The sequence below is a fragment of the Thamnophis elegans genome, chromosome 1, assembly GCF_009769535.1.
Source record: "Thamnophis elegans isolate rThaEle1 chromosome 1, rThaEle1.pri, whole genome shotgun sequence".
Classification (NCBI taxonomy): domain Eukaryota; kingdom Metazoa; phylum Chordata; class Lepidosauria; order Squamata; family Colubridae; genus Thamnophis; species Thamnophis elegans.
The window spans coordinates 5,492,947-5,518,351 of NC_045541.1; the positions used below are offsets into that span (position 1 = coordinate 5,492,947).

Consider the following 25,405-nt stretch of genomic DNA (forward strand, 5'->3'; position numbering starts at 1 on the left):
TCGGAGTGTGTTGGTGTGGGACGAGGGTGGTCAGAACAATATGCTTCTTGGGTACAATACTGTACCAATGGAAATGTGTATATATAAATAACGTGTAAGAATTTGCATGCACATGATGAAAAGAAAAACCACCACCACCACCACCACACACACAATGATGAACAAAGGGACAACAAATTTAGCATGGCTAGCTTATTCTGACACATTTATTCCACAGTAAGATCTGCAGCTGCTGATATTTAATTGAATTAAAAAGTGGCTACTAAATATTAATAGCATCCCACTGAATGGTGTGAAGACATCGCTTAGCCATTCCGTGAAAAGATGTCTCCTTCATTATAATAACCCCTTGAACTTAAGGAATTCAAAACTTTGTGAGTAACAATCTTCTAGAGCGATTTATCATGCAATTCTTTCTGAACTTGAATCCAACTTGAGTCCCAAAACATCTGGGCTTCAGGAAAGAACTTCTATGGCTAGAATGAAAGAGCAGTTCCTCTCAAGAGGCACTTTTCTTGAAATTAGGAAACTCACTGCTCTTTGGGTAAGGATTCCCCCCCCCCCCGTAACTTCCCAAAAGATTGGAACGGAGATCAAAGTGCCAAGATAAGGAAAAATCTTTTTCTACCTCTTCACCATATAAACATATAAAGAGGACCAAATTATCATGCTAGTAGACATGGAACATTCGTAGTAGATTGCTGACAAACTTTTATCAACATCAGTAATTAGGAAAGCAGTTAAAATCTATAAAACCCAGATGAATGGCTCAGGCTCACAATATCATTTTTCTGCTATCTCTAGACACTGCAATTGTTAAGATTTCTAATAAATTAATCTCTCCACTGATGAGGAATCAGTGGTGGGATTCAGCCAGTTCGCAGCTATTCGGGAGAACCGGTTGTTAACTTTCTAAGTAGTCCGGAGAACCGGTTGTTGGAAGAAATCTCCTTTTGTTTTTCTCCACTTTGCAGGGCTAATCCTGTAAGGAAGGCGGGAAGGAAACATTCTGGTGTTGTTTCTAGCCTAATCTTTATTGACCTGCTTGCAGAAACTGCCTCTCCAGTTAACCCTTATTACCATTGTAATAGCTAAGGTGAAGTGCCCATCGACCCGAGTGACCTTGAGTTGGCCACGCCCACCCAGTCACATGACCACCGAGCCCCACCTACCCAGATGGTCATTAGGGCAGAGAACCGGTTGTTAAATTATTTGAATCCCTCCACTAATGAGGAATGTACAACTAAGTGTGCAGAGCCTTCATTCTTGTAAATTATTTCTGAGGCTTGGTCTGTTCAGAAGGTAAGTATGCAGCTTGTGAAGTCGTAGTGACAGCAAGATCTACAGCACAAGATCACTGCATGATGGTGGTTGCCAATATATCCATTAAAAATCTCAGGCCTGAACTACTTTATGCATTATAGGATTAGTGAATCTTGGGCCAGAGTTATAAAATTCAGGCTTACTATCTGGATAAACCCTCATTATGTTAACAGAATAGCAACAGAAAGCATTAAAGTTTCACTCAGCTTCATAACTTAGATGATATCTTAGGTGTGCATTTTTTATACTAGTATGTCATAGCTTTTTATTGTTTATAAAATCAGCTGCAATGTTTTCAAGACCTTGGCAATACATTATTATTATTATTTTTGCCAGTATCACTCATTACACGAAGCTCTTGAGCTACCTCCCACGTGGATATTCATTGTTTGGTAACTAAAGCATCATGTTAGTGCAATTGAATTACCTCAAGCATGCTAAAGACACATGTTCCACAGCATGAATGTCTTTAGAGTCTTGTAGCCATTATGGAGCAAGCCACCAAGTCATGGGAAACTAGGTGGAGTAGACACAAAGCATGATAAATCTACTGGTTTTCAGGAGAATTGCTCCACAGATTGATGGTGTGAGGCTTTATATGTGAAGCAGGGCTGTAGGAATCAGAATGGACTGTTGCTGGTCTACTAGCTTTACTGTTGCACACCAACCAACTGCTAGAGCTGCTAAATATTGTCAGGTTGCAGTGGTGGGTTTCAAAAATTGTTGGAACCTACTCTGTGGGTGTGGCCTCCTTTGTGGGAGTGGCTTGCCACCCATGTGACCGGATGGGAGTGGCTTGCTGCCCATGTGACTGGATGGGAGTGGCTTGCCGCCCATGTGACCAGATATGAAATTATGAATTAGTACTTAGGTCGGTCCAAGTAGCTATTCAGAAGTTAGTGGTTAGAAGCAATCATAAAGCAAGATATGGAATTAAAACCAGAAATATTTTGTTGGCTATTTGAAAGGGAGTATAATATATATTTAATTTTACACATGTTAGCAGCTGCTGGAATTGTGTTTGCACAACAGTGGAAAACCAGAGATATGTAAGTGAATAAATATTACAATGTGCAGGAATAAATAAATTGACAATTAAAATCAAGAAGGCTTTGAATACTTTTGCACGTGGGATTGGTTTTAGCAATTGCCAAGTAACGGAAACAGAAATTAGAAATCCAAAAGTATGAAAGAAAACACCAATTATGTAAGGAAAGGTCCCTAAAATGTATAAGGAAATATTACTAGATCATTATTAATGTGTAGATAACTGCGGGACATTACACACCCACCAGTGGTAGGTTTCAAAATTTTTGGGAACCTCTTCTGTAGGTGTGGCCTGCTTTCCGGGTCCACTGGTGGAACCTCTTCTAACCGGTTCAGTAGATTTGACGAACCGGTTCTACCGAATAGGTGCGAACTGGTAGGAACCCACCCCTGCTAGGTTGGTAGTGATGTTCTCCAGGCTTATGGTGTTTGGTGTACCCCACATTTATGGTTCTGGGGGACTTCAATCTACCATTCATGGCCACCAATGAGTTAACCCATGCCATCTCTGATGTGATTCACAAGGGAGGCCACGCATTAGATAATAGTTTTTAATCACATGACAATGGAGACATGATCTAAAGTTGGAAAATGTTACCTGAATGTTTACACTGGACAATTTAAAAAAAAATCCCAGGAGGTTATTTAAAAAGCAGTAAAAAAATGCAAGCACATACAGGAACATGAAAACATATACACAGATATCTATAGTACTTTAAGAATAAGAAGAATCAATGTGGATGACATTTTGAAGTGATCAACTCATTCCTCCCCCATACAGACTGAGGATGCATTTTAAATGCATAAGTACCATATGATCAGGTACTCTAATACAGTGGTCTCCAATCTTGGCAACTTTAAGACTTGTGGACTTCAATTCCCAGAGCAAAGCTGGCTGAGGAACTCTGGGAGTTGAAGTCCACAGGTCTTAAAGTTGCCAAGGTTGGAGACCACTGCTCTAATATATCTATTGTAAACAAGGAAAAGACATCCTTGTATTCTTCAGATATTTCTACTTTTAGTCAGAAAGGGAAAAAACCCCAAGGTGTTGTGAAAGTAATAGCAGGGGTGGGTTTCAACCGGTTCGCGGCGGTCCCTGCAAACCGGTTGGTTGCCGAACCCGGAAGTAAGTAACTTCCGGGAACGGCGAAGGGCGCGCGCCCGCAATCCTTACCCGGTTTTGACAAGTTCTGCGCTTCCATGCATGCACAGGACGCATACAGTGTCTGCGCGATCGTCCAGGAGCAGCTGGAGCGTCATGCAGATGCTAGTACGCATGCGTGCACCGCGCGCGTGCACGAGGATGCCGCCGGCCCCATTTCAACCGAACCGGTTGGAACGGGGCGAGAAACCCACCCCTGAGTAATAGTCAAAACATCTGGAGGTAGCAATCATCCTATCCCTCTGGTAAACCAGAATTAATTTATGGTGTACATGGCTGAAGTAGGAGGGCTTTAAAAGTCATCTGAGAGTCTACTAGTGTGACCTTGACTGATAACATCTGCATTTTTGCTGCCTTTCCTGAGGAGTCGTATCACTCAATAAAATATTAGTAAAAGACTAGAGCTATATTTATATTATCAGCTGCAGAACAGGTTGTTATGCAATTAGAACTTATTTGTGTGACATGCTTGTTGAATCAAAAGCCTTCTTCTAGGCAATATTGACCAGCACTGTCTTCAGAAAGATAACACATTAATATGCTATATAAAAATGACAGAGAAAATAGGAATAATCTCCTTGTTTATATATGGTATAAATTAAGCCCTCCTTTGGGAATTCATGTTGTACATTTTTTCTCCAAAGGAGAAATAAATGATACAAAAACTATCTAGGGAAAAATGGTATTTCTTTTCTTGTTTAATTGTAGGATAAAAAAAAATCAAATATGTGAGTTAAAAATATCATATAGGTTCATCAGCTTCTAAGCACACCTGCTGTTCCCCCATTTCTGTCTCAAATAATTCCAGGTCAAAAGGTGAATAATTATGAGACAAGATAAACCAGAATTATAAAGGCATGGAACCGAGTGTTTTTAATAGGTTCTTACCAATTAACTGTCACTCCAGGGAATATATTCCATTTTGAAAGAGATTTTACCACTACGAGAAATATTAACAACAATTACTCCGCGTCTGTCCAATTGGAAGATTAATCTAGAAACAGACGGGATCATTCCCAGAAGTCTCCCAACATTTTAACAAATGGCAGTGGCCCTTTAACAGATGGGATGCATGTTCTGTAGTTTGCCAGGATCGCAACAATGAACATGAGCTTCCATAAAAATGAAAGACATGTAACCTTACAATTGCCAGCAATAGAGATTTCCGTGTCATCAATGCAAGCGCTGGCTAAGGATATCGACCGACCACCATTTTGGCTATAAGGTGATGGAGATTCATATGAGAACAATTACTGGTATGGTTGGATAAACTTTACAACTAATTTTTACCATTTGTGTAATATTATGTATATTTTTGTAAACATTTTATAAATAATAATAGAAACAAAGCGCTGAATTTAGCAAGTGATGTCAGGTTTTTTTGGCGTTTCCAACTAAACCAAGTCCAAGGCATAAACTAGGCATGACAGACAAGAGATAACTGGAAATGTGGCCCGTATCACATCTAGAGGGACTTCTATATTACTAGCTGGATACCTGTGCTTCTCAACCAAACTATGTGATTGGGCTATGCAGGAGAAATTTAGTTCACAATCCATTGGCTCAGAGGTGGTCAGTGATTGAAACACATAAGGGAATATCACTCCCATCACGTTGAGTCTGGAAGGAGTTCCATAGGTAGAAGACGTAGACATTTTGGTGAGGTACCGACGTTTAGTACTGTAAGGAGTCCCAGACCGCTCCTGAGTGAAGGCGTGGAACGTCTGCCAATTTGGACTGAGATAACAGAATGTGAGGCAACTGGCAGTTGGAACAGAGTTCTTTTTAGGTAGGGAGGGGGAGTAGAATTCCTTAGCATCAGAGTGTGCTACCGTATTTTTTGGAGTATAAGATGCACCTTTTTCCCTCAAAAAAGAGGCTGAAAATCTGGGTGTGTCTTATACACTGAATACAGCATTTTTTGCCTCTCGAAACCCTGACCCCTTCACCAAAATGGCCCTGCATAGCCTTTAGGAGCCTTGCAAAGTGCTCCTGGGGGCTGGGGAGGGCAAAATGGGCCACTTTGTGCTCAATTTTGCCCCCCCCCCAAGCCCTAGGAGCACTCTATAAGCCTCCTAAAGGCTATGCATGCCCCTTTTTTTGACAAAAAGCAAGCCCATTTTTGCTCATGTTTGGGGCACCACCCCCAGGGGCACTCTACAAGCCTCCTAAAGGCTATTCATGCCCCCCCCAAAAATGGACCTGTTTTTGGGAGGTCTGCAGGGTGCAAAAACTTGTTTTTTTAAATTTGCCTCTTCAAAATCTTGGTGCGTTTTATACTCCAGTGAGTCTTATACTCCGAAAAATATGGTAATTACTGTATAATAATAATAATACTGTATATAAGAAATACTAATGATCTGATGGTCATTTTGAAAAATCCTTTCTTAGAGAGTACCTAGAAGCCAAGAGGAACATTGGTGCCAAATTTCAAGTTTGTAGGCTTTATGGTTCTGGAGATTTCGTGATGAGTGAGTGGTATTTGCCACTCAATATATATATATTGATTCCCAGCAAGGGTATGGCTAGCTGATGAGAGCTAAATAGCTTGAAATAGATCTATACTAGTCTCCCTTTATTTATTTATCAGCATAAATATAACAAATGTAACAAAAAAGGCAACAGTAAAAAATATTGGGTTTCTGTCTGGATGGACTCTTGTGACGAGCCTAATGACAGAGAGTGGAAGTGTGACCTTCCTCCCATACTTGGGCATACCAGGGGTTGTGACTTTAAGTATATACCTCCCACCCTGGCTGGCTGATAAAGGAGTCGTTCTCTGTAGCTCAAATGGTTAACTCCCTGCCTGGGAGGCAATAGAGCACAGGTTCGATTCCCCAAAAAAAAAAAAACAAACTTGGGTATGGCTAGCTGATGAGAGCTAAATAGCTTGAAATAGATCTATACTAGTCTCCCTTTATTTATTTATCAGCATAAATATAACAAATGTAACAAAAAAGGCAACAGTAAAAAATATTGGGTTTCTGTCTGGATGGACTCTTGTGACGAGCCTAATGACAGAGAGTGGAAGTGTGACCTTCCTCCCATACTTGGGCATACCAGGGGTTGTGACTTTAAGTATATACCTCCCACCCTGGCTGGCTGATAAAGGAGTCGTTCTCTGTAGCTCAAATGGTTAACTCCCTGCCTGGGAGGCAATAGAGCACAGGTTCGATTCCCCCCCAAAAAACAAAACTTGGGTATGGCTAGCTGATGAGAGCTAAATAGCTTGAAATAGATCTATACTAGTCTCCCTTTATTTATTTATCAGCATAAATATAACAAATGTAACAAAAAAGGCAACAGTAAAAAATATTGGGTTTCTGTCTGGATGGACTCTTGTGACGAGCCTAATGACAGAGAGTGGAAGTGTGACCTTCCTCCCATACTTGGGCATACCAGGGGTTGTGACTTTAAGTATCTATCTATCTATCTATCTATCTATCTATCTATCTATCTATCTATCTATCTATCTATCTATATATATATATATATATATATATATATATATCTTATACCTGCCCTGGAGGAGTGCTGAAGGAAGAATGTTAAATCTGGCTCAGAAGAAAGCTATTCTTTGTTTTGGGGAGATCAGGTCATTTAGATGTCTTGCCGATTCCCACACACCCTGTTTAATTCTGTCCCTACTGTGGAACTCCATGTCCTTCATTCGTCTTAAATAAACAATTTCTTCTATATTCAGTTTTTAAAAGTGAAAGTAATCCTCATGTACCTTTTAAAACTCAATTTACCCAATACACACTGACAGCTTTTACATATAGATACTGTTTTGTAATAATCTTCCCATTAAGAATGATAGACATTCTTGAGTATCTTCCCTAAACTTTGCTGGCCAGCTTTCCTTTCCACTGAAGAACAGCAAATAACAACAACAACAACAATAACAACAACAACAACACACACACACACACACACACACACACACACACACACGCTTACCTTTCCCGTTCTTCCTTCATCTTTTCTAGGTCAACTTCTTTCAGTGTTCCTTGCTTGGAGTTTCCCTTCTGATCACTTTTTACACCTTTATCCTCTTTTTTCTTGCCAAATCTGATTTAAAAAAAATGAGATTTCATATTAAAATAAGCCAAAAAATAATACTGAGCTGATTTAAACGGACCAATTTAAACCAGCAAAGTATATTATGGTTTTTCTTCAGCTTCAATAAAGCTGACTCAAGGGACTCAATTTTTTTTTTTTTTAGTATAAATTAACTTACTTTCCACAAACTTTTCCATATATTTTTTCATTATAATTTCCATTTTTATTGTTTTGGAAATATTTCTCTTTTATGATTTTCATTTATTAAATTTCATTTATTAAATTTATAGGCCGCCCAATCCCGGAGGACTCCGGATGGCTTACAATGAAAGAAGAAAAAAGAGAAAAGCAAAATAAGTTAAAAAAAAGTTTAAAATACACAACACACATACGTTCTAATCGGGGCTGGACCTTAACACTAAGGTCAACAGCCCCAGGCCTGCCAGAACAGCCAGGTTTTAACGGCTTTCCTGAAGGCTATGAGAGTGGGTAAGGTCCGGATCTCTGGGGGTAGTTCGTTCCAAAGGGTCGGAGCAGCCACAGAGAAGGCTCTCCTCCGGGGACCCGCTAGCTGACACTGACCGGCTGACGGTATCCGAAGGAGGCCCACCCTATCTTATCGGCCATTGGGAGGTGTATGGCAGTAGGCGGTCTCGCAGATAGGCTGGTCCTAAGCCATGTAGGGCTTTAAAGGTAATAACCTTTAATGCTTTCAATGTTGTAAGACACCCAGAGTAACTTCAAAAGGAGATGTGTGGCAAATAAATGTAATAAACAAACGAACAAGCAAACATGGCATGTACGAAAATCTATGGGGGAGCAATTATGTGGTAAAAAATATGGGAAACTTGGTTTCTGTCAGTCACAAAAGATGAAAAATCCTGGCCAACCTAGTACCAAAGTTACTTTAAAAATATGAGCAAAGAGAGTGAAAACACCAAATAATTTAGCCCAAAGTCAGTTATTTCCAAGCATTAAGCAAGGTGACAAAAACATATGGTAAACTCAGCTTCAAAGAAAATGACAACCATTTAATAGGGAGATTTTCTTAATTTCTTTTATTAAATTATGTGGAGGGGAGCCTTGAAAGGCCAAGCCAGTTCTGCCTCCCCAACAGTTTGATGTGATTGTTTTGACAATCAAAAGACTGAGATGCTTCTGTAAGGACTGAGAAGATCTTGTCAAGACCGAGAAGATTCCTCCTTAGGTAATCTGGAAGGAGTTTAAATTCGCTGCATAGAATCTTCAGGAGAATGTGGCTACCCTGACATTTTAAATCCAAATTTTTACTAATTATTATCTATGTAACTTGGATGCATGTATACTATTTTCTTAATTGATTCACCATTTATTTCCAATGTTAGATTATTCTTTCCAGTTTTTGTAAAATTAGCATTTGTAAAAAAAAATAAAAAATGCTAACCATTATCTCTTTTCTGGAGTTAACAGGCCTTTGTAAAAGGCATTCAATAGGTATGTTTCATACATGTGCCTACACAGTGGTATGAATGTGTGTGTATGAATTATATTTATGACTATCTTGAATATATACATCTATGTGTGAATCAGTGATGGGTTAGCAATAGCAATAGCAGTTAGACTTATATACCGCTTCATAGGGCTTTCAGCCCTCTCTAAGCGGTTTACAGAGTCAGCATATTGCCCCCAACAACAATCCAGGTCCTCATTTTAGCCACCTCGGAAGGATGGAAGGCTGAGTCAATCTTGAGCCGGTGAGATTTGAACAGCCGAACTGCAGTCAGCTGAAGTAGCCTGCAGTGCTGCATTTAACCACTGGGTTGCAGGTGGTACGCCCCGGTACGGGCATAACGGAGCCTGCCAGGAGCACCGAGTACCGTTCTGGTACAGTGCTCTGGAGGGCCCTCCGGAGCTCCTTACCTGTCCTTTAAAGCCTTCGGCGCTTCCGCGCACAGCGCAAACAACGCCTGCGCGACACTCCGCCGAGCATCTGGAGCGTTGTGGAGGCTTGCGGAGGTGTCTCTGGCAGATACGACGCATGTGCGTGCCACATGTGTGTGTGCACACGCTGTGCACATTCATGTGGAGGATGCCGGGCCCCGTTGCAACCGTATCGGTTGCAATGAGATCCGGAACCCACCATTGGTGTGAATGTATGTATGTATGCGTATATCTCTATAAAAATAAAAGGTGCAGGACATTCTTCAGTTATTTTGTGAGTCCCTACAAAATACTGTTTTATTCATTAAGCATATCTCCTGTGGCATGTTGGATGAATTATGTTTTCCCAAAAAGTTGGCATTTTTTCAATGAGCGAGATTGAATTCCTGACTTTCATTTCACTATTATATAGCTCACAATACTACTGAATTCAAATAATGAATCTCCAGCATAGTACAGTACAAAGCTTTCCTTTCTCTAAAAGGAAACCACATAATACTGCTTGAAGACGCCACACATTAATTGCCAATTAAAAAAAAAAATCTTGTTCTGTGTAAATTCAACATTTGCATAAGGTTAAGTTTATGCACATATGTTATGTACATTTCTTGTGTATATGAAGTGGTATGGACAGAGGTCAATCTGTTTGATTCAGTGTGCATGCTAGTTGTTGATGCAAAATAGCAGGTGTTGTGGATATGGATATCCCTTATTGTCATTGGAGCAGACAAAGCACCAATTTATGATAATACTACTACCATTATTTCTAGATTTCCTCTTTCTGAGTTCTTTCGAGTATTAGAAAGAGTTCTTTCTGATATTAGAAAGAACTAATCCCTTTCCTGGACTGGCAATCCCTACTCATGCCCATGTCACTTCCCGTCTTGACTATTGCAATGTGCTCTACATGGGGCTGCCCTTAAAGAGCATCCAGAAGTTCCAGTTGGTGCAAAATGCAGTGGCCCACATGGTTTTGGGTAGCCCTCAGTGTGCACATGCATTACCTCTCCTGTGGGAGCTGCATTTGTTGCCAATTTGCTTCCGGGTGCAATTCAAGGGCTGGTTGTCACTTTTAAAGTCCTTCATAGCTTCGAGCCAGGTTATCTGAGGGACCATCTCTTGCTGGTCACATCTACCCAACCCACCAGAGTGGGAAGACAAGGAAAGTTGTGGGTCCTGTCCCCTAGGGAGATACACCTGGTGGGACCCAGAAGAAGGGCCTTCTCCATCGTGTCCCCGTGACTCTGGAACATCATTCCTCCAGAGATTAGAATGGCCCCCACTCTAGCACTCTTCTGGAAGGCGCTGAAGACCTGGTTCTGCCAGTGGACCTGGGGAATGGAAGGGTGGGATGGAGCCCACTGTGGATGTCGCCAGGGTGGAGGGTTATTATATTATTTTATCATGTGATTATTCTCTTTTAATTTTAGTTTTATTGTTTGTATACAAGATTTTTATATTCCTGTAAGCAGCCTTGAGTCACCATGTGCAAATAGGCAGCAATATAAATTTTCTAAAACAAACAAACAAACAAATAAATTATTGCTCGTCTCAACATAAAAGTTGAACAGAAATAGCACTTAGACTTATACACCGCTTCACAGTGCTTTCACAGCACTCTCTAAGTGGTTTACAGAGTCAGTATATTGCCCCCAACAATCTGGCTCCTCATTTTACTGACCTCGGAAGGATGGAAGTCAACTTTGAGCCTGGTGTGATTCAAATTGCCCAACTTCTGGCAATTGGCAGTCAGCAGAAGTAGCTTGCAGTACTGCATTCTAACCACTGCACCACCACGGTGCAGTGGTTAGAATGTACTAAGAATGGGTCATGTAGAGCCGACGTGGCGCAGTGGTTAGGGTGCAGTACTGCAGGCCACTTCAGCTGACTGTTATCTGCAGTGCAGCGGTTCTAATCTCACCGGCTCAAGGTTGACTCAGCCTTCCATCCTTCCGAGGTGGGTGAAATGAGGACCCGGATTGTTGTTGGGGGCGATATGCTGACTCTGTAAACCGCTTAGAGGGTGCTGAAAGCCCTATGAAGTGGTATATAAATCTAACTGCTATTGCTATGTATGAATTATATACAGTAAAACAGAAGTAATACAGTTGACAATGAATAGGTGTTGAATGGACGTGGTTGCAATGCAAAAGTAGTGATCAATTCAAAGGACAAATGTTTGAAGAAGGATTAAATGGATCAAGAAAACTGAAGGAAGGAAAGATCGGTAACAGTGTTGAGAGTCAGTACGGTGTAGTAGCTAAGGCACCATGCAAGAAACTCGGAGATAATGAATTCTAATTCTGACTTTGAGCTTTGGGAACATAACCAGCTGGTCACCTTGAGCCAGTCACTCTCTCCTAAGCCAAGGAAGACAGCAAGGGCAAACCACTTATTGAACTCTTGCCATGAAAACTGCAGGGTCTAGTCTAGGCAATTGCCAGTAGTCAAGAACAGAAGTGGTTCCTACCAGTTCGCACCTATTCGGTAGAACCGGTTCGTCAAATCTACCGAACCGGTTAGAAGAGGTTCCACCAGTGGACCCGGAAAGCAGGCCACACCTACAGAAGAGGTTCCAACATTTTTTGACACCCACCACTGGTCCTTGGATATGATTATTCTACACTATCATGCTCCTATTTATAAAACTCAGGCCTCTGTGAAAGGTAAGGATGACTACTGCGTTTGTGGTGCAATCAGAACATTGTGTGTGTTGAAGTTGTTTTAACGCAAACCAAAGATGCCTTTTAAAAAACAAGTTGACATCCTATTCTTATGCATGCCAGTGCTGTGTGTGAGGTAATTTAAGGTGGTTCTGACAAGTGTCGTCGGCATCTTCATATCCGGTCACATGGGTGGCAAGCCACTCCCACAAAGGAGGCCACACCCACAGAGTAGGTTCGAACAATTTTTGAAACCCACCACTGGTCAAGAAAGACATGAAGGAAATAAAGGTGCATATACCAAAGAGCCCATTTTTCCCCCCTTAGCAATAGCAATAGCAGTTAGACTTATATACCGCTTCATAGGGCTTTCAGCCCTCTCTAAGCGGTTTACAGAGTCAGCATATCGCCCCCACAGTCTGGGTCCTCATTTCACCCACCTCGGAAGGATGGAAGGCTGAGTCAACCTTGAGCCGGTGAGATTTGAACCGCTGAACTGCAGATAGCGGTCAGCTGAAGTGGCCTGCAGTACTGCACCCTAACCACTGCGCCACCTCGGCTGTAATATTATTGTTACTTTTTTTAAAAAAAATGTATACAATCAGTTATATATTATAAAACAATTGCTACCCTCTTTACTAGCAGGAAGAAGAAAGTATTTGGTTTTAAAACATGTTTGGGAATTCATGGCTGATTTTGCTCAGGGAAAAAAAAATGATATTCCTTTTTTTCCATACCCATCACGGAGCCCATTGCTTATGGGCCAAAAGGAACGAGGGGGAAAGGAGTAGGAAATAATCAACAACTCTAAACAAACAGAATGCTTTAGTGGAAGGCAAGCAACTGCCTAGGGAAAAGCATCAGCAAAAGTTTCACTGAATAAAAAATATTTCTTTCTCTCTAGTGAATTCAGATAGGAGGACTAAAGACTCTTCTGTAGAGAAATCTCCACTTCCTTGAATTTTTAGCAGGCAGAAATATCATCAAAAAGGGTTGAGTATTTGAGATCATCAATTATTCCATCACATACTAACTTTACAAGCTTAATCAGAGAGTGTAAAATAGCCCTCAAGCTAATTCTGGAAAGACCCGAATCTAATAGCAGCCCAGAAGAGAACTTTCTTGTCTAATACATACATATTAAATGGATAACACACTGCTTTTTAGAGAAGCTGCGTTCTAACCACACCATGTTTTATTGTTTGTGCTCTCCTTCCTGGATTCATTTAAGCAGACCAGAAGTTTTAATATTTGATTTTGCCTGTGCTAAAGTTTTTTTTTAATCAAATAATACTGTCTTTCTATGACTATAGGAACAATGCAGAACGCGGACCAAAATAGAAAGACATTAAAGTTGCTTCTCTTCCCACTTTAGACAGGAATGCTGTCTTTTTTACAAAGAAAAAATCTCTCTCTCCCTCTCTCTCTCTCTCTCCCTCCCTCTCTCTCTCTCCCTTTCTCTCTCTCTCTCTCACACACACACACACCAAAGTTCATTGTAACACCTGGCAATTACAACAAGTAGATACTGCAACAAGAAGAATGCTATTAGCTAGTGATGTATTATTATTGTCAAAATCTGGATAAACTGAAGTAAGATTATATACTAATGGATACTGTAAGTAAGTCCAGATGAACATAGGTCTCTTTGCTGTTTTTGGCTTTATACCAAAACTGTGTGAAATTGTACAGTACACCTGCCATACTAAATATGCTGCCTTTTTGTAACCTTGGCTAGATTTTTTTAAAAAAAAAACTTTTTTTGTGCCATTTACAACATCTTTAGAAAGTTCTTCCTGCTGGTTTTCTATCAAAGGTAAGACCTGTGAAGATACCTGGTTTCCAAACATCCGGGTGTCAAAGCTACGTGTAGCAGAAAACACGATCGAGTCCTCAGGGGACGTGCTCATCTTTTTTTTTTTTTTTCCAGGTTCAAAAGTTTTATTTTCTTTTAAAACAAACATTTCCTCATTCCTCAATCAGTAAGACATCAGTAAGACATCGGAGTACAATTTTTTGTGTGTCAAAATAGTTCTAGTTTACCACCAAATTCTTGTCTAGCCTAATGTATACCCCTCTCTACCTCCCCCCTCCCCCCCAACCCCCCTCCTCCTCCCCCCCCGACTTTCCAGAACCCATACACGGTATGGATTTTTAACAAACACAGTCTAAAATACATTGAGAAAAAAGAAATAAAGAAATTAGTGACATCTCTACATTCATCTTAGCTTCTTCTTGCTGAGCTAACTTTAAACAATTTAAATCATTTCTGATCTTAAGCATAGGCTAACTCAAGAATGGACATTGAAAGTGGAGGTGGGGTTCTAGGGTAAGGTGACCAGACGTCCCGCTTTTGGCGGGACACACCCGCCTTCCAACACATTTTCCCGCGTCCCGCCCGCCTTTTTAAAAGGCACGCTTTTTTTGGCGCTCGCAGCTCCCGCCCATCAGCTGCTAGCTTGCTGGGCTGGCTCATCGTTCTGTTCTCTATCCTACCAGATGAGCCAGCCCAGCAAGCTAGCAGCTGATGGGCGGGAGCTGCGAGCGCCAAAAAAAGTGTGCTTTTAGCCTTTTACCTACTACCTACAAATTTAAGCCAGCCCAGCCTCCCGCTCACTGATTGGATTGGCCTGGACTCCAGCCAATCAGTGAGCTGGCTGGGATGGGAAATTTTCAGCACGCTTGCGCGAGTTTCCATTTCCTTTCTACAAAAGACGAAAGAGGTTGCAGCTGCGCTGACTGGTGAGTAATCTAATTCTAATCGAATTTTCCGCTCGCCGCGGCAGGAGGAGAGGGTGGGGGCAGCTGCAGCCGCCCGCGGCAGAGAAGTTCCACGCGGTGCAGGGGCTCCCGCCGCCCGGCAGAAGCCCCTGAACCGCGTGCGGGCGGCTGCCCCCTCCTCCTCCCTGTCCTCCTGCGGCCGCGAGGAGTAGTCCGTTCGTGCAGAAATTGCCCGCCCTGGCTGAGTGAATTGGGATCGCCTGCGGCCGCGAGGAACACTCCATTCGTGCAGGAGTCCTCGCGGCCGCAGGCGATCCCAATTGAATTCACTCTGTGCAGGCAGCTCGGCTGCCCCCCCTCCTCCCTCTCCTGCGGCCGCGAGGAGTAGTCCGTTCGTGCAGAGATTGCCCGCCCTGGCTGAGTGAATTGGGATCGCCTGCGGCCGCGAGGAATACTCCGTTCGTGCAGGAGTTGGGCGGCTCGGCTGCCCCCTCCTCCTCCCTCTTCTGCGGCCGCGAGGAGTAGTCCGTTCGTGCAGAAATTGCCCGCCCTGGCTGAGTGAATTGGGATCGCCTGCGGCCGCGAGGAATACTCCATTCGTGCAGGAGTCGGGCGGCTCGGCTGCCCCCTCCTCCTCCCTCTCCTGCGGCCGTGAGGAGTAGTCCGTTCATGCAGAAATTGCCCGCCCTGGCTGAGTGAATTGGGATCGCCTGCGGCTGCGAGGAATACTCCGTTCGTGCAGGAGTCCTCGCGGCCGCAGGCGATCCCAATTGAATTCACTCTGTGCGGGCGGCTCGGCTGCCCCCCCTCCTCCCTCTCCTGCGGCCGCGAGGAGTAGTCCGTTCGTGCAGAGATTGCCCGCCCTGGCTGAGTGAATTGGGATCGCCTGCGGCCGCGAGGAGTAGTCCGTTCGTGCAGAGATTGCCCGCCCTGGCTGAGTGAATTGGGATCGCCTGCGGCCGCGAGGAATACTCCATTTGTGCAGGAGTCGGGCGGCTCGGCTGCCCCCTCCTCCTCCCTCTCCTGCGGCCGCGAGGAGTAGTCCGTTCGTGCAGAGATTGCCCGCCCTGGCTGAGTGAATTGGGATCGCCTGTGGCCGTGAGGAATCCATTTGTGCAGGGGTCCTCGCGGCCGCAGGCGATCCCAATTAAATTCACTCTGTGCGGGCGGCAGGCGCTGCGCCCACGAGGAGCTGCCTCTTCGTGAATGGGATCGCCGCCTCCGAGAGCATGGGCGCAGCGGCTGCCGCCCGCACAGAACGTCGTGCGGGGGTCCCGCCGCCCGGCAGAAGCCCCGGGACCCAGTGCAAATTCGCTGCGCAAGGTGAAACGGCCGGCAGCAGCCTCGCTCTCCTGCTGCGGCTTCTGTTTCAGTAGGGAAGAAAACTTCCTTTCGCTTCCCGAATTTGACTGGGTCCCGGGGCTTCTGCCGGGCGGCAGAAGCCCGGGAAGCGAAAGGAAGTTTTCTTCCCTACTGAAACAGAAGCCGCAGCAGGAGAGCGAGGCTGCTGCCGGCCGTTTCACCTTGCACAGCGAATTTGACTGGGTCCCGGGCTTCTGCCACCCGGCAGAAGCCCCGGGACCCAGTCAAATTCGCTGCGCAAGGTGAAACGGCCGGCAGCAGCCTCGCTCTCCTGCGGCCAGCGTCCGTTTCAGTCGCTTCCCTTGTCCGTCTTGCTTGCTGGAAGCAGTAACAAACGGCGCGTCCGCTCCGCATCGCCCGGACAACCACCCCAGCCGGCGGCTACCGGGCCTCGCTGGAGTCAATTGCAAAACTGCGTTCAGCGCTTTGAGGACCTGAGGCATCTTGGGAAATGTAGTTCCCTATCAGAAAGAATGGAGTAGCTGCGAATTTGTAACAACATAATATAACTTGGTGCTTCGCAGGTTACGAAAATCTCGTTTGATTTGCACACTGTTTTTTAAAAGTTAGATAAAGAAATTATGCTGTGAAAGCGACTAGATAGCCCCCCTCCCCTTCCTGTGTGTGAGAAAGGGAAGGAGAGGAAGGAAGGAGGGAGGGGGGAGGAAAAGAAGAAGGGAGGGGGGGAGAAGATGGAAGGAGAAAAGATGGATGGAAGGAGAAAGAATGGAAGGAGAAGGAGGAAGATGGAAGAAGAAAGGAAGAAAAAGAAGAAGGGAGGGAGAAGGAAGGAGGTAGGAAGAAAAGGGGAAGAGAGGGAAAGAGCAGAAAGACAAAGAGGATGAAGTTGATAGGCAAGAGGAAGGGGGAAGGAAGGGAAAAAAGAGGGAGAGAGGAAAGAAGAAAGGATGGAACTAGAAAGGAAAGAAGGGAAGGAGGGAGGAAAGGGGAAGACAGGGAAAGAGCAGAAAGACAGAGAAGGTGAAGGTAGATAGGCAGAAGGAAGGAAGAAGCAAGAAATAGGAAAGGAGGGAAGGAGAAAGGAACAAAAGCAAAGAGGAAGGGAGAAATGGAAAGAGCAGAAAGACAGAGAAGGTAGATAGGCAAAAGAAATGAAGCTGAAAGAATGGAAGGAGGAAGGAAGAGAAAAAAGGAAGAAGGGAGTGAGTGAGGAAAGGAGATGATGGAAGGAGAAAGGAAGGAAGAGAGGGAAAGAGCAGAAGATGGATATGTTGGCATGAAAGGGATCCGGGCACAATCTCACCTGTTCCAAGTAAAGTTGCCTTTTGCAATTGGCTACCGGTAATCCTCGACTTACGACCAGGATTGATCCCCCAATTTCTGTTGCTAAGGGAGACGTTTGTTAAATGATTTTTGCCTCATTTTGCGACCTTTTATTGCCACGTTAAGTGAATCATGGTGGTTGTTAAGTCAGGAACATGGCTGTTTAGTGACCAAAATTACAATGGCATTGAAAAAAAGTGACTGATGACCATTTTTCACACTTAGCGACCATTTTCACACTTAGCGACCGTTGTGGCATCCTCATGGTTACGCGATCAAAATGTTGATGTTTGGCAACAGATTCGTATTTCTGATGATAGTTTGAAATGGTGACAGTATAAATTATTGCTGGTGTAATACTTAACAATGGTTTTTAAGGATTTCTTTTATTTATAGAATACCTTTTTTATTATTTTGGGGGGATTTTTACTTTTAAATTGTTTATAAAATGTATTTACTACAAGAAATGTTCCTTTTGGCAAATGTGATCTTTGCAAATCTTTGTGATGCAATATGTTCAGACCAGGTTTATGTGTCTCAAAGTGGCTGCTATTCTATGGGCAGGCCAGGTTGGTGCAAGGCAGCTTTGCCAGATTTGGTGTGTTTCACCCTCATTGAATTTTATATCGTATAAAGAATGGAAGGAGGAAGGAAGAGAAAAAAGGAGGAAGGGAGTGAGTGAGGAAAGAAGAGGATGGAAGGAGGGAGGAAGGAAGGAAGAGAGGGAAAGAGCAGAAGACAGATAAGGTGAAGGTAGATCAGCAAGAGGAATGAAGGAAGAAGTGAGGAGTCTCGAGGAGGGGGAAAACATTTAGTGACCAAAGTTACAATGGCATTGAAAAAAGTGACTGATGACCATTTTTCACACTTAGCGACCGTTGAGACCATTTTTCACACTTAGCGACCGTTGCAGCATCCTCATGGTCACGTGATCAAAATTTCGTTTGGCAACAGATTCGTATTTATGCTGGTTTCAGTGTCCTGGGGTGACCTTTTGACAAAATTTTTTTTTTTAATCAAGCCCCCCCCCCCCCCCCGGTCAAGGGTGTCCCTCTTTTCCAATCTGAAAATCTGGTCACCTTATTCTAGGGGGAGGGGGGAGGGGGGAAATATAATATGTGTTAAATTCTAAAGTACATGATTGCACTTGTATACTGTGGCTTTTTAATGTTAGTGTTAAAATAGAACAAGCTGAATATATTGGAAGGCAATAGAAGTACACCGAAGGGAGGAGTTGAGTGAAAGAAGAAGGAGGGTGGAGAGGGTGAGAGAGAGGAGGAGGAGAAGGAAGGGAGGGAATGGATGAAGAGAGGGAGTGATAGAGGGGGAGGGGAAGTAGGTAGTAGAGGGGTATGTAAGAAGGAAGAATGAAAGTTGGAGGGGGTTGAAAGAGGGTGTATGGTGGGGCCAAGGTGGTATATTGGGTTTGTATTGTAGGGGGCATTTTCTATATAAGTGAAGGCTGTGTTTATTACTCAATGTTACATGCCCCGGTTATGCACAGTAAACATGTGATTGTATAGAATGAAATGGAAATAAAAAATATTATGTGGAAGAAAAAAAAAAGAATGGACATTGAAAGTTACAAACTTAGCCGAGATGGCTAAAATATCGGCATATCTTAAAGATCACTCAAATGAGAGATATAAACGAGACTGGAAAAAATGGATTGACTATATACAAAATAAATACGGGACCAGGGGACATGCTCATCTTTAAGGTGCAAAAAGACTCCCTAGTCCATAAATGATGCAAAGGCAGCCTCTAACATAACAAAGCAACGGATTAGTTTGAATTGCCAAAAATAAGAAAGTTTTACTTATTTATTCATTCAACTTGAGCTCATGGAAGCCTTTCTTCCATGAGCTCAAACGCTCAGCCACTCTCTCCTCCAATTTCCCCGCACAACCTTGGCTCCTTCCACCCACCCCGCCTCTTCTCGAGGCCCTGGTTTTACTCTGCAATTTAGTTTGTTAGATCTGGGCTGCTATTACATTCAGATATTTCCAGCATTTGCAATTATAAGAAAGGAATGGAGATGTCAGCAGCCTTTGATGTAAGAGAGATATCAAATGATAACAGTAACAGATCCCTAAAAGGCTTATATCTGAAAGAGTCCAGTGGAACTAATAATTCCTACCTACTTTGTATCTTAAGAAAAATCCCGACTATCAAATGAAAATTGCACTTATTAAAAAAAAAAAAAAAGAGGGGAACTTTACATGAGTTCAAAAAGTCTATTTGAAAAGGGCAAAAGTCACCTTCACTAAGCAAGTTGTTTCAGTTATTTTTTTAAAAAAACAACGTTCTCATACAATCCAGAAATATACAGTAGATGCTTCTTGATAAATAGTGATCCCGTTAGATTGATAGCTCAATTAGGAGAGAAAAGCCTACTGTGATGAATAAAACCACTGGGGATTTAATATATTAGGGCTTTCAAAATGGTTTCCTCAAACTCTATGAAAAGGAGACAGAAAATAAAATTAAGAACATTCTGGCCTTCGGCCACTCTGCGTAATATTATGGGAGCATCAGCTGAAGTTTGCAATAAGCTATGAAAGCAGTTACGGCTATAATCCATTAGTATGCAGCTTGCAATGGAATGGCAATATCTAAATGCACTAGGTATATTAGCTGTGCATACAGAAGCAGGAAAGGATTCTCTTTTCTGCAATTCCCAATCAAAAGAGCAAAAATGCATGAGTCATCCCAACGGGAAAAAATCTAAAGTACTGTAGCCAAGGACAATTTGTGCAGTCACAATGGATTCCCCTCTCCTGATTTTACCTTTAATAGATTACGGGTAGAATAGAGTTGGGATGATGTAAGCGTTCCAAATATACCATGTAGAATCAAATCAGAATCAAGTTTTTAAATTCTTGCATCTGGTTGCAAGAACACTAATAAATTGTTGGCGCCCAGAGAGCTTTCTTGCCATCTTACAGAAACCATCTCAAATAAGGTATAAAACCAGAGGTGTAGAATTGTTCTGATAGAGATGGATAGTCTAACAACTCAACCTCACCCTGCTTGACTCAACCTGGCAAGATGGAGTTTTTGCTCCATGGCTTTGGGTTTCTGCGCCCCGCCCCCCCAGGTCAGATGATTTGTCATCTCAGTTGTCCCAACTGAGCTGGTGTGTAAATTGAGGGTCCTCGTGAACTCACAGCCCCTGCTTGATGGGCAGGTCGGTGGCTGTAGCTAAGGGAGGGGTGTCTTTGCAAAGAATTGTCTTTGCAAAGTTGCATCCTTTCCTGGAGAAAGAGGCCTTGGCCATGGTCATTCATGCTTTAGTTGGTTCACCGACAAATGCGTGCTCGACAAAAGCGCGCCGACAAAACCACGGCGAGAAAACAGCGAGAACGAAATTGTGCCTACAGAAGCACACCGATAAATGCACGCTGACAAGTGCGCCATCAAGAAACAATGCGAAAACAACGTAATACCCTAACCCTAACCCTTACCTTAACCCTAATCGCGCTTTCGTCGGCGCACATTTATCAGCACGCTTCTGTGGGTGCGATTTCGTCCTCGCTGTTTTCTCGCCGCGGTTTTGTCAGTGCGCTTTTGACGTGCGTGCATTTGACAGGTCACGACTTTACTCATCTGCTGGCTGGAGTATTGCTATGTGTGTTACATGGAGTGCTTTGAAGATACCAAGAAGTTACAACTGGCATAGAACACAATGGTGCATACAGTTTTGAGAGTCCATAGGTTTTGTTGCACAAGCTGCACTGGCTTCCAGTTTTCTTCTGGGTGCTATTCAGGCACCCAGAAGGGACTACTTGTGGGACTACCTTCCTCTAAGAATATCTGTCTGTCCCGCTAGATCAGACAGGTTGGGTAGGTTCCAGGTCCCCTCCCTGAAATCCTGGCATCTAGCAGGATCTTGGAAGTGTACTTTTTCCATGGCTGTCCCTACCTTGTGGAAAACCCCACTGCTTGTGATTCTATAGCCCTCTGCCTCTCCCACCCCCTGGCTTTGGAAGGCCATTAAGTCTTGGCTTTTTACTGAGATGCTAGGATTGTGTTGATAGATGCCATGAAAAAAAAAAAGGTAGCTGATCCTGTAGCTACCCAAGGGGGACAATTACAATGCGGGTTTTTTGTTTATTTTTTCTATGAATGTTTTATTTATCGGTTTTCTGGTTCTTATAAGCTGCCCAGAGTTGCTTCAGATAGGCAGCTGTTCTGACCCCCCTCCTTCCACACCAAAGCACACTCCGAGCCAAAGATAAGTTACGGCATTTAATTAACAGACAGACAGGTCCTTGGCAGCAAACCAGCACAGACAAGCTTGGGCAGCAATCCAGCACAGATAAGCCGTGGCAGCAATCCAGCCTGCCAAGCTCACAATAATGTTCTCCGACATTCGTTCCTGTGTTGACTTCTGCAACAGGGACGTGTGCACAAGCAGTCCTTTTATAGTCTGGAGAGGAGCCTAATGACCACCAGCTGAGTGCAATTACCTCCTGTAACTGCGCAATTGTTCCTTACACCTATTAGCTCTTCAGTGCCATGCATCCAGGAACAACTCACTACTGGCATCCGCCTCACTCTCCCTTGTCTCCACTCCACTGGTCCAAGGCTCAGGTGCCCCCTGGTGGCCAACCAGCCTCTCTGCGCCCTGCTCGGAGTCGGAACCCTGTCCAGGGTCCTCCACATCCTCCAAAGCTGACTCAGAGGGCCCCTCGCTGTCGGAGTCTGATGGCAGCTCCAATGGCTCCTGCTGGGCCACAACAGGCAGCCATATTTTTTTAAATAAATAACTAAAGAAATACACACAACCAAACTTGAATGCTTTAATTTTCCATTTCAAAAAAAAAAAAAACCTGTACCCATCATTTAAATATCAAATGTACTATAAACCCATATTTTGTTATATTTTATTATCTCTCTTATCAGAGTTGATAACAGAGAAGCAATATTCCTCTGATGCTGTTTCAGGCAACCCTAAGTGCTGATTGTTACTTGGCCCTCTGACACCATATTTTCTTTGTTTCATTCTTTTTTTAAAATTTTGAGGCAGGCTAAAAAAATGAACTTGCTGTTCTGCAAACTACTTTGTTGCTCCCGTGATGAATTTCTTACATACAAGACTGAAAAAGCGGTGACCATGGTAACATTTCATTTCTGTGCTAGAAGGACTCGGTTTCCACATCTCAAATGTGTTGATATTTACTTTGAGGATTAAAGAGCAGGGAGGTCTGCAAAGCCCCCTAGACTTCGAATGTAGGAAAAAAACATCTGCGGGACAGAGTCCTAAGCAGATTGCTAGCTAAATTCAGCAACTGGGAATTCTTTCAGTTAATTAGGTCTTCCATATCAGTAAGATGTCACTGGAGCTAACTGAGAACCCCATGTTATTTGAAGCATTTTGTGAGAAAAGAGTATTAACTCTAAAGGTCAGTAACAGGAGAAAAAACAACACAACTCATACTAAGAGGTTGTCATCCGTAGAAACAATCTGCGTTTCAAAACACTCAAAAAGTTGTTTGCAAATTCCACAGACCAACCTATCCCCTTCCAGCCCCAAACCTCGAGAGTGATGGTGAAGAGAGACTGAGATCTATAAGTGTGTGTGTGTGTGTGTGTTCCTACCAGTCCGCACCTATTCGGTAGAACCGGTTCGTCAAATCTACTGAACCAGTTAGAAGAGGTTCCACCAGTGGACCCAGAAAGCAGGCCACACCTACAGAAGAGGTTCCAAAAGTTTTTGAAACCCACCACTGGTCCTTGGATGTGATTATTCTACACTATCATGCTCATATTTATAAAACTCAGTGCCTCTGTGAAAGGTAAGGATGACTACTGCGTTTGTGGCGCAATCAGAACATTGCGTGTGTTGAAGTTGTTTTAACACAAACCAAAGATGCCTTTTAGAAAACAACTTTGCATCATATTCTTATGCATGCCAGTGCTGTGTGTGAGGTAGTTTAAGGTGGTTCTGACAAGTGTCGTCGGCATCTTCATATCTGGTCACATGGGTGGCAAGCCACTCCCATCCGGTCACATGGGCAGCAAGCCACTCCCACAAAGGAGGCCACACCCACAGAGTAGGTTCGAACAATTTTTGAAACCCACCACTGGCTAATAAGTAAGGTGGCCATGTGACAACCTGTACACAACACAACTGTACGCAACAAGGAAACAGGAACAAGATGGATTTCAGTAAGGGATAGTTAATAGAGTCTGGGATAAATGCAGAAGCTTGCAAACAGTAATATATGAATTTATAAACTGTTAATCGAAGCAGTGTTTTTCTTCAGATCTCCGATCTCTTTCAATTGACTTTTTCCAACTTTCCCATAATCTCTCAATGGAAGGGATATTTAATAAACAGGACATGCTCACTTGAGAGAATATTGAATAAACTATAGTCTATTTAGAAAAGAACAGATTTGGCGGGGCATGTGGCTTAATAGATATGATTACATGGACTGAAACAGCCATTTGACAGCACATGGGCCACAGTTTTCCAGGGTATAAAACTACAGCTCGTATTTCATAAAAAAATGTTTGCTGTAAACATTTCCTCTGTGTGCAGAAATCAGGCCTCAGTAAAAGTTCTGTATCTCATATTGTTTCTTTCAAGATAGGATTGATTATAGACAGAAAAAATAATAAGGGCTTTGTTCCCCCTACTCAATTCAAGCAACATAAAATATTCTGAAGCCATTCCCAATATTTAGAAAAAAAATATACAGCAAGAAAACCACAGCGTTAAATTTAAATGTAAGTAAAAAAATGAGTAAGAAAGTTAAAGATACTAATAAGGTATGATTTTCAGGTCCGCACGGGGACTATAAAAAGCTTAACTGCCACGACTGCCTTGTGTTTTAAGTTATTTTATCACTCTGCTTTACAGCAGGAGAAATACTCTCTCAGAACAGCACTGTACTTTGATTAATTACTTTCATACAGAGGCTTTTACAGGATATTAGAGCTGGAGTGAGTCAGACAGGCGGCCTATGATTATCAGCCCAGGCTCATTTTACATTTATGTTAATAGGGGTGTTAATGAAAGAAATCTTTTACATTTTTAGTGTTTCTCTAACTATGTAAAAGCTTTCTGGTTATATTCTTATTTATTGGGCAGAAATTATGGGTGCCATAGACAGCAATTGTATGCATCTTGTTGAAATTATTGCAAGAGTTGGGAGGAAAAATATGCACAGTAAATCACAATGAAGCTCTTACTCTGTGAATAGTTAAACAGTCCTTCGTCCCTACCCTGTGGGTGAGAATTACAACACATTAAAGCAGGGATTTATTGTATTGTATTTATTTGTATTGTATTGTATTTTATTATTTGTATGCTGCCCTTCTCCGGGAGGACTCAGGGCGGCGAACAATTCAAGGGGGAAAAAGGGGAACATAAAAAGACAAAATACAAATAATAAAAGTAGACAACAGTCGCACAACCATACATGTCGAGAGGGGAGGGAACTCATCAGAGGAGCCAAGGTGGCGCAGTGGTTAAATGCAGCACTGCAGGCTACTGCTAGATCAGCAGGTCAGTGGTTCAAATCTCACCGGCTCAGGGTTGACTCAGCCTTCCATCCTTCCGAGGTGGGTAAAATGAGGACCCAGATTGTTGGGGGCAATATGCTGACTCTCTGTAAACCGCTTAGAGAGGCCTGAAAGGCCTATGAAGCGGTATATAAGTCTACTGCTATTGCTATTGCTATTGCTATCAACCCCAGGCCTGCCGGCAAAGCCAGGTTTTGACGGCTTTTTGGAAGGCCTGGAGAGAGGTGAGGGTCCGAATCCCTGCGGGGAGTTCATTCCAGAGGGCCGGAGCTGCCACAGAGAAGGCCCTCCCCCGGGTAATAGCCAGGTGGCATTGGCTGGTAGA

At 43.1% G+C, this 25,405-nt stretch overlaps 1 protein-coding gene across 1 annotated transcript in view; it reads right to left on the minus strand.

Annotated features, from left to right (window-relative positions):
* The window catches only part of PARD3B (par-3 family cell polarity regulator beta), a 609,556-nt gene that overhangs the window by 193,948 nt on the left and 390,203 nt on the right, over positions 1-25,405 (minus strand). The window contains exon 19 of the mRNA XM_032230967.1: positions 7,493-7,603. Within this exon, the coding sequence (XP_032086858.1) occupies positions 7,493-7,603 (111 nt within the window). The remainder of the gene's footprint in view (positions 1-7,492; positions 7,604-25,405) is intronic.